This window comes from Populus alba, chromosome 19 (genome assembly GCF_005239225.2).
Source record: "Populus alba chromosome 19, ASM523922v2, whole genome shotgun sequence".
Classification (NCBI taxonomy): Eukaryota; Viridiplantae; Streptophyta; class Magnoliopsida; order Malpighiales; family Salicaceae; genus Populus; species Populus alba.
In genome coordinates this window covers 17534241-17543860 of record NC_133302.1, presented here as the reverse complement: position 1 = coordinate 17543860, position 9620 = coordinate 17534241, and the positions used below count along the sequence as shown (strand labels likewise).

The window sequence follows — 9620 nt, the reverse complement described above, 5'->3', positions numbered from 1 at the left end:
TAAGAAATGGTCTCAATATCAGGTGACCGGCCCATCTTAAAATTCTTAGAAAACTCCACGCTTTTCTAAGAAACGGTTTCAATATCAGGTAACGGGCCCCTTTTCCCAAAAAAAAAAAATTCTTAGAAAACTCCACGCTTTTCTAAGAAACGGTCTCAAAAACGAGTGACCGGCCCATCTGAAAATTCTTAGAAAACTCTACGCTTTTTCTAAGAAACGGTTTCAATATCAGGTGACCGGCCCCTCTTAAAATTCTTAGAAAACTCCACGCTTTTCTAAGAAACGGTCTCAATATCGGGTGACCTGCCCATCTTAAAATTCTTAGAAAACTCCACGCTTTTCCAAGAAACAGTCTCAATATCAAGTGACCGGCCCATCTTAAAATTCTTAGAAAACTCCACGCTTTTCTCAGAAACGGTTTCAAATCAAGTAACCGGCCCCTTTTAAAATTCTTAGAAAACTCCACGCTTTTCTAAGAAATGGTCTAAAAAATCGAGTGACCGACCCCTCTTAAAATTCTTAGAAAACTCCATGCTTTTATAAGAAACGGTTTCAGTATTAGGTGACCGACCCCTCTTAAAATTTTTAGAAAACTTCATGCTTTTCTAAAAAAGGGTCCCAATATCGAGTGACCGGCCCATCTAAAATTTTTAGAAAACTCCATGCTTTTCTAAAAAAACGGTCCCAATATCGAGTGACCGGCCCATCTAAATTTTTTAGAAAACTCCACGTTTTTCTAAGAAATGGTCTCAATATCAAGTGACCGGCCCATCTCAAACTTCAAAAGAAAACATCTTACCTCGAGGAAGTGAAATAGTGTTGGTTCATAATTCATATTCTTTTCGTAGCTCCGTTGATTTGAGATTCTATCTCTTAGTGATTTCCAAAACTTGGAACTAATTTGGGCTTTCGTCCCACCTTTCCTGCCAGGTTAGTGTTATGACAATATAGCATGCATGTTTTTTGTTACCTATCTTGGAAACATAGGTCCTCTTTTCATTGTAAACTTCTTCGAGCTCTTTTTTCCATTTGTTTGTCCACCCTTTTCTCATGAACCAAAATATGCTTCATACCCTCTCTGGTTCCTTATGGGGCCCTTTCTTGCTCCATTGAGTATTGTACTTTATTATTATTTTTAAAAGGAAAACTCAAAAGTTTTGGTTTTGTTCATGAAAACAGCAACCTTTAATGCAATTAGCAATACTCGTAAAAAATTCAGAAGTTTTTATGATGATACCCTTTTGGGCTTTGGTTCACTACGGACCTCTATGTGCATTTTTCTTGCCCCCAGTGTGGTGTACAATACCTGTTAGGTTTAAAATTTGTTTGGTTCTCTCCAATTGATGGAGTCATTTCTTTAGTTATGCGTAAGAAAAGAGTTTGTTTAAGTAAAATATTTCAAATGCTATGAGATCATGCACTTATGAAGAAAAAAAAAGTTTTTTACAGAGAGAATTCATGGCCAGACTTTATTTTATTGATTGGGAAATTATGAAATATATCAAGCGTAATATTTCCTTACAGAGTCAGAATTCACGGGCCTAATTAGATCTTCTCCATCCATTCTAGACAATAACAAAGCTCCTCCTGAGAATGCTTTCTTCACCACGTAAGGCCCCTCATAGTTAGGCGCCCATTTACTCTGATCTTCTCCAGGTAACGGCAATATTTTCTTCAGTACAAGATCTCCTTCATGGAATCCTCGAGGTCGAACCTTCTTGTCTTATGATTTAGCCATCCTTCTTTGGTAGAGTTGATGATGACAGATTGCGGTTATCCTCTTTTCACTGATCAGATTCAGCTATTCATATCTAACTTTTGCCCATTCTACCTCTTCCAGCTTGGAGTCTAACAGCACTCTCAATGATGGGATTTCCACTTCTAAAGGCATCACCGCCTCCATACCGTATACCAACATGTACGGGGTGGCTCCTGTTGAGGTTCGAATTGCGGTGCGATATGCATGAAGGGAAAATGACAACATCTCATGCAAATCCTTATAGGTGACTACCATCTTCTGAATAATCTTTTTGACATTCTTGTTAGCAGCTTCTACCGCACCATTCATCTTTGGTCTATATAGCGAAGAATTGGAATGCTTGATTTTCCATTTAGTGCAGAGCTCTATTATCATCTTGCTGTTGAAATTCTGGGCATTATCAGTTATAATCTTTTCTGGTGGACCATACCGACATATCAAATCTCTCTCAATAAATTTCTTCACCACTTTTTGTGTCACATGAGCAAATGACCCGGCTTCTACCCATTTTGTGAAGTAGTCAATAGCCACGAGAATAAACCTATAACCATTGCTGGCTTTTGGGTTTACAGGTCCAATCACATCAATTCCCCACATCGCGAAGGGCCACGGAGATGTCAAGTTAAACAGAGGAGCTGGAGGGGCATTGATTTTGTCACTGTATACTTGGCACTTATGACATTTTCGGACATAGTCGATGCAGTCTTTCTCTAATGTCATCCAGAAGTACCCGACTCTTTGTATCTTCCTAGCCATCACATGTCCACTAGCATGGGTTGAGCAAATCCCTTCATGGACTTCCCGTAAAGTGCTTTTTGCCTCGAATTCATCCAAACATCTCAACAAAGTCCCGTCAGATGATTTCTTATACAAAATCTCCCCATCAAGATAAAAATCCATTGCCAACCTCCTCAAGGTCTTCTTGTCGATTTTGGATGCCCCCATGGGATATGCCTGGTTTTGGATGAAATTCTTGATATCATAGTACCAAGGGTTTCCATCCACATCTCTTTCGACTGAGCAGCAATGAGCTGGGTTATTTTTGATATTGATGTGTACCGGTTGTACCTTGTGCCCAAAATCTATCTTGGCCATAGATGCTAGTGTGGCCAAAGCATCTGCAAACTAGTTTCCTTCCCTTCCTAGATGGGTGAACTCTATTTCCTCAAATTCTCAAATTCTTGGTAAGGCCTTAACTTCTCTTCTTTGGTTTGCCATTCTCCTTTTACTTGGCAAATGATCAGCATTGAGTCTCCATACACATCTATCTTTTTTATGTTCATCTCTAATGCAGCCTCTAAACCAAGAATGCAAGCTTCATACTCAGCCGTGTTGTTGGTGCACCCGAACTGCAGCTTAATTGAAACCGGATACTGCTTCTTATCAGGAGAGATTATCACTGCACCTGCTCCGTTACCACATACATTTACAGCACCATCAAAATACATAACCCACCAATCTGATTTCTCTTCCTCAATTGCAAGCACATCTTCATCGGGAAAGTCAAAGTTTAACGACTCATAATCTTCCATAGCATGGTCAGCCAGGTGATCGGTAATAACACTCCCTTTCACGGCTTTCCTTGTCATATATACTATGTCATACTCAGCCAAAAGAACTTGCCATCTTGCAATTCGGCTAGATAGATAAGGCTTTTCACAAATGTACCTCAACGGGTCTAATTTGGAAATTAACCATGTAGTGTGATACAACATATACTGACGTAATATCTTTGTAGCCCATGTTAGTGCGCAACACAGCTTCTCAATCACAGTATACCTAGACTCACATTCCGTGAACTTCTTGCTTAGGTAATAAATGGCCCTTTCCTTCCTTCCGGTTTCATCATGTTGCCCAAGCACACATCCCATTGCTGTTTCGGTTACTGTTAGGTACAATATCAATAGCCTTTCTGGTACAGGAGGAACAAGCAGAGGTGGATTTAGCAAGTACTGCTTGATTTTCTCAAAAGCCTCATCACACTCTTCATTCCATATTCCAGGGTTCTTCTTCCTTAACAAACGAAAGATCGGGTCACAAGTCGTGGTTAATTGGGATATAAACCGAGTGATGTAATTCAACCTTCCTAAGAAACCTCTCACCTCCTTCTCAGTCTTGGGGGGTGACATAGATTGAATAGCCTTTACTTTTTCAGGATCCACTTCTATCCCTTTGTCACTCACCACAAATCCCAACAACTTACCGGATTTCACCCCGAATGAACACTTTGCTGGGTTAAGCCTTAACTTATATTTCCTTAGCCTTTCAAATAATTTCTTCAATATTTGGACATGATTCTCTCCCTCTTTAGATTTGGCAATTATGTCATCCACATATACTTCAATCTCTTTGTGCATCATGTCGTGAAACAAAGTCACCATAGCCCTTTGGTAAGTGGCCCCAGCATTCTTTAAACCAAATGGCATGACTTTGTAGCAAAAGGTTCCCCATGGTGTTACAAAAGTTGTCTTCTCCTTATCCTCTTGCGCCATTCTTATCTAATTGTAGCCTGAAAACCCATCCATGAAGGAATATGTGGAGCTGCGTGCTGCATTATCAACTAACATATCTATGTGTGGTAAAGTGAAATTATCTTTAAGGCCAGCCCGGTTTAAATCCCTAAAGTCCACGCAAACTCTGATTTTACCTTCCTTTTTGGGTACCACCACTATGTTTGACACCCATTGTGGATACTTCACTACTTCCAAAAAACCAGCGTTCCATTGTTTTTCAATTTCCGTCTTTACTTTGATTAAGATCTCCGGATGAGTTCTCCTTAACTTCTGCTTAATCGGCTTGCATCCTTCCATCAGTGGTATCCTATGTACTACAATGTCCGTATCCAAACCAGGCATATCCTCGTAGGACCAGGCAAAGACATCTACATAATCTTGGAGCAGTGTAATCAACTCTTCCTTTGCTTCAGGGGTGATCAAAGTCCCTATTTTCAGCTCTCGCTTGATTTCTTCATTGCCTACATTTATGGTTTCAAGTTCCTCTTTAGCGGGCCTCCAAGCCTGTTCGTGTTGTTCTATTAATTTTGTGAATTCCCATATGGTTTTCTCCTCCCATTCCTCATCTTCTACAACCACTATGTATTCTTTAAAGTTTGGCCATTCATTCTCAATGTAAAGTGCAGGTGTTGTTGTGGAGGATCCACTTTCAGGGTTCCTGAAAGCGGAAAGTGATGTGTAAATGGATAGTAAGACATCAAGATAAATTTTGAAAATGCATGATATCATTAAAAGCAAAAGATTGGCTCCAAAACAAAATAAGATCCAATTGACATCTTGAGCCTCGATTGTCAATGAATAAAAACAAAACAAAGCAGAAAAAGGCAAACAACATGGATAAAATTAATCCAACAATCATTGTTGATTACATTTTAAAAACCAATGGAGCTTCTTGGGTCTCCCAATTCTGGAACTTCTCTCCTTCGGCTAGCTTTCGAACAAAAGTCTTGATGGTGACTTCTTCCAAAGTGTGGATGGTTAATTGTGGCAGCTCTTCATCCCTTCTTTCGGATTCAATTTTCTCAGCAATGTCCTTGACTTGATTTTCCTCCAGAGTGTTTATGTTCATTGAAAAAAAATTCTGAAGGAGGTTTCCATGTCCCTTATCAGGTTGCATCACATATGCAACCTTTGGAAATGAAATCCTGCTTGGAGGGATGGCTAGGCTTTCTTCTTCAGGCTTCCTTCCTTCAATCCTAGCCATTCTCTTCTCCCTTCTTGCACCAGCAACTCGCTTGTAATCCGCCTTCTTGGGCTTATATACAAGCCCAAACCTCTGTTCTGCAACTTTCAATTTGATTATATCCATCCATTCAAGCGTTCCTTGCTCAATGTCATATAGAAAAGGAATCTTGTTTTTCAAAAAGCTTTTAGCGGCCATTTTGGTGGCCTCCGAGATTTCTGGCTTCCTCACCACAGTGTTCTCGGGCACCCACTCGGTATTCACAACCTCAAATGCATGAAGGTTTCCATCCTTACAATCTTCTGCTTCAATGAATGGAACCGCCACATTTCTTACCATTGATATAGTCTCCTCAGCCTTAACAGTAACCAGGACACCATTGGCAATGTACTTCAAACATTGATGTAGCGAGGAGGTGACAGCTCCCGCGGAATGTATCCATGGCCTTCCTAACAACATGTTATAGGAAGGGTGGATATCCATCACTTGAAGGGTTACTAAAAAGACTTGTGGACCCACAGCTAGTTCAACCTCAATTGACCCTATCACTTGCCTTGGTGAGCCATCGTACGCTCTCGTCGTCATCACACTGGGTTGCATGTGTGAGGGATCGACCGACATTTCATCCAGCATATGCCTTGGTAACACATTAAGGGCCGAGCCGTTATCGATGAGAACCTTACCGATGAGACAATCTTTGCATCGGACCGTGACATACAAGGGCTTGTTATGTCCAGTTCCTTCAGCGTCAAGTTCATCTTCCGTGAAATATAAGTAATTGGCAGCATGGATCCTCCCTACTAGATGCTCCATAGTCTTTTGTTCAATATCTTGGGGTACGTAGGCCTCATTCAGTACTTTTTGCAAAGCATTACGATGCGGCTCGAAGCTGAGTATTAATGACATGATGGAGATCTTGGCAGGGGTCTTCTTCAACTGATCCACTATACAGTACTCACTATGCTTCATCAATTTCAGGAACTCATTTGTTTCTTCCTCAGTCACAGGTTTATTCACCTCAAACTCTTTATCGAGGTCCAACACCTCCTTGCCTTTAGCCTTTCTTTGTTTCTCTAGTTCTTCAGGTGTGAAACAACGACCACTCCTAGTTAGCCCACTTATATCAGTTCGAAACAGCGGCAAAGGAGTTTCAATATTCGAGGTATAACCATAATCTCCAGGCATCACCCCATAGTCTACTTTGTTTGCATATGAGGGCTTAGTTAATACCAATTTTGAGAGCCCATTAGCTGTTGATTGGACTCTACATTTCCCTTGGTTCTCTATCATCTCGATCTCTTCATTATCTCTTGCAGCCTCGATCCTTAGCTCTCCTAAAGTCAACATTCTCGCAACCTTTTGATGAAACTCAATGCATTCATCAATGTGATGCCCTTTCTTTTTATGAAATGGGCAAAAATCATTTTCCCTCACGTAATGTTCAGATGGTTTCTCCAAATGTCCAGATTGTACCAACATCTCGTACAGCCTCGTCGTGGTCACTTTTAGCACCTTCTCTTTGCTACCGACTTCCATAGTATTCACTCCACTACCACTTGCAGCATGTTTGGGTAGAGGGTTTGAATTCACATTAGGCGAATCTTCAAAAGTGAACCATCCGATTTTGATAAGCTGTGATACCCTCTTCTTAAAAGCTACACAGTTTTCGATGTTATGGCCCGTATTACCAGCATGGTATTCACAAGTCAACTCGGGGTTGTACCAAGTAGGGAAAGGTGGTTGCATAGGTGGTAGTGGTAGGGGAGCTATATGTCCTGTCATAACCTAATTTTTGACCATTTTATTTTAATTATTATTATTTTTTTTTTTTTACTGAAAATGAAAAAAAAATGATGATGAAAAAATAATAATGATGAAAAAATAAGTAAAATGAAATAAATGAAGAATGAATTAAAATTTGGGTTAATGGCAAAATGATTGGAAGTTTTGGGGTTTAATTAAACTTTGGAATTAATCTAATTAAGTTTGGAATTAATTTAATTAATCCAATTAAGGGTTTAATTGGAGAATTGATAAGTTTTGAGACTTAATTGAGCTTGGAATTAATTTAATTAATCCAATTAAGGGTTTAATTGGAGAATCGATAAGTTTTGAAACTTACTTGAACTTGAAGTTAATTTGATTAATGAATCAGGGACTTAATTAAAGAAATATCAAGGTTTGAAGAGTCAATTAAGGGCTGAATTGATACGTTTTGAAACCAAGGATTGTTTTGTGAAATGTGCTGAAATGCAGGGGTCCTGTGAAAGTTTACCCAGGGATTTGCTTACAAAAAGTTCAAAACTTCAAGGACCGCATCAAAAATAGCAATTGGAATTGAAAACGGAGCCGTTTCTTGGATAAACTGTTCACTGCCCGTTTCAGCTTCGGTTTCGACAGTTACAGAGAATATTTATGTTTCAGCACAGGGGCATTAACGAGGGGCAGCCAGGATACCAGCCGCCCCCCCCTCTTCAGGTTTTCTTGGCTTTTCTTCTCCGGCCTCAATCTCTTCCCCCGTCAGACACTTTTCACTCCTCAATCTCAACCCCTAGGAGCTGCAACTCCTCGTCGAGAAAGAGCACATCACACGGGGAACATCATTGTGCACAGCCACCTCATCCTCACACACAAAAAAAAAGCATAGTGTTTCACCTTCTCTTTCCACCATCATGTTTTCTCCGGTGTCGCCAGAAGAAACCCTCGTCTTCTCCCCCCCCCATAGACTACATAATTGACAATCATCCATCAACAACGACATTCCCAGCCAGGGCAGCCGAAAGGGGATGCTTCCTTACAATGCATAGCCGATCAAACCGTCAGTTCTTCCTCACGTCAACAACAACATCTCATCCAGTGTACGAACTGCATCTTCCTCAGGTGACAGTTCTGCCAGCAGTCCACGAGCGCAGCTTCTTTTGTTTCATTCGTTCTCCACAGCATCGTGACCCTCGCAAATTGATGGTCCTCTTTCAGCAATGCAAACAAGCGGCTGCATGTTCATCTCCAGTGTGTTAGCCGCTATTTTCAGCAGTCGCGGACCACAGCCACAACAACAAGCTTCCTTCCTTTGGTCCAGCACTCCGAGTATGCCAGGTCTCCATCTTCAGTAACAACTGTACCAGAACCTGAGCTCTCTAGAGGAGAACCACAATAGATGACCAAAACAGAGGAGAAAGAAAGAAAACCGAAGAAAACCGAGAGAACCAGCAGACTAACAGAGAGGAGGAAAACGGAAGAAAACTGAGAGAACCAGCGGATGAATAGAGGAAACCAGATAACAAAACAGGAGGAACAACATAAGGGGACGAAAAAAGAAAACGGGGGATAGAAAAACTAGGGGGAGAGGTGAAAAAACTAGTAGACTGGGGGGAAAGAAAAAGCGACGAACGAAAGAAACTGAGAGCAGGGGAGACCAAGAACAGAAAAAAGGAGACGAGGAACAGAAAAAATGGAGCAGGGATGACAGAACCGAGGGGCTGACGGGAGGATAAAAAGACGAACGGAGACAAAACGAACAACGTAAAAAAAAAAGAACAAAGAAACAGAGAAGGAGAGACAAGCAGAGGAACGACACTGAGACGAGGATCAGGCCCCCACCATCGTCTTTGTCCCTTCATCACAGAACTGAAGGTGGCAGAATATAAAACCAGGAGCAAAGGAGACGCAAACTCAGCCCATCGGACGAAAGCACAGGGACGAGAACCGGCGTTGACCGTCGTCTTCACAGTCCTCCACAACTAGCCTCCAGAACCAGAGGCAGCAGAACGAAGAAGCATAAAAGGAAAAGAGGATACATGCAGAAGGGAAGAACATAAGCCGAAGAAAGCCACTGTGACCAGAACCATTGTTGCTGCTGCCTTCGTTGTTTTCGGAGCTACCAGGTAAGTAAGCTTCTCCTTCCTGCTTTTCATTTTAATTCATCTATTACTGTTTAGTTTGGATTTTAATTCATTTCCCTTAATTCCTCTATTTGTTCATGCATGCTTTCCTTTGATTTTTGCCCAGCCGGGTCGCTGGTTTGGACCAGTGACCGGGTTGGGCTAGGCTGGGTCCAGCCTAAAAAAATACAAGAAAAAATAGAAAAAATAGAAAAATAAAAAGCAAAAAAATAAAAAAAATAAAAAATGTGTATGCATGAATAAAAATAATGTAAATTTATTGG

At 40.9% G+C, this 9620-nt stretch overlaps 1 protein-coding gene across 1 annotated transcript; it reads right to left on the bottom strand.

The window, feature by feature from the left end:
- Positions 1-1811: 1811 nt before the first annotated feature.
- Positions 1812-7237, bottom strand: LOC140955072 (uncharacterized). The gene is made up of 6 exons (XM_073406608.1): positions 5187-7237; positions 4777-4930; positions 4407-4674; positions 3549-3671; positions 3083-3437; positions 1812-1932 (listed from the first exon to the last, which is right to left on the bottom strand). The coding sequence occupies exons 1-6, from the start codon at positions 7235-7237 to the stop codon at positions 1812-1814; spliced, it is 3072 nt and encodes a 1023-aa protein (XP_073262709.1).
- Positions 7238-9620: the final 2383 nt, after the last annotated feature.

Coding starts and splice junctions, on each gene's coding strand:
- LOC140955072 (XM_073406608.1), bottom strand. CDS start 7,237: ATGACAGGACATATAGCTCCCCTACCACTACCACCTATGCAACCACCT. Junction 3,672..4,406: donor GGTGGTACCCAAAAAGGAAG/GTAAAATCAGAG, acceptor CTCCTGTACCAG/AAAGGCTATTGATATTGTAC. Junction 1,933..3,082: donor TGCACCAACAACACGGCTGA/GTATGAAGCTTG, acceptor GAACCTCAACAG/GAGCCACCCCGTACATGTTG.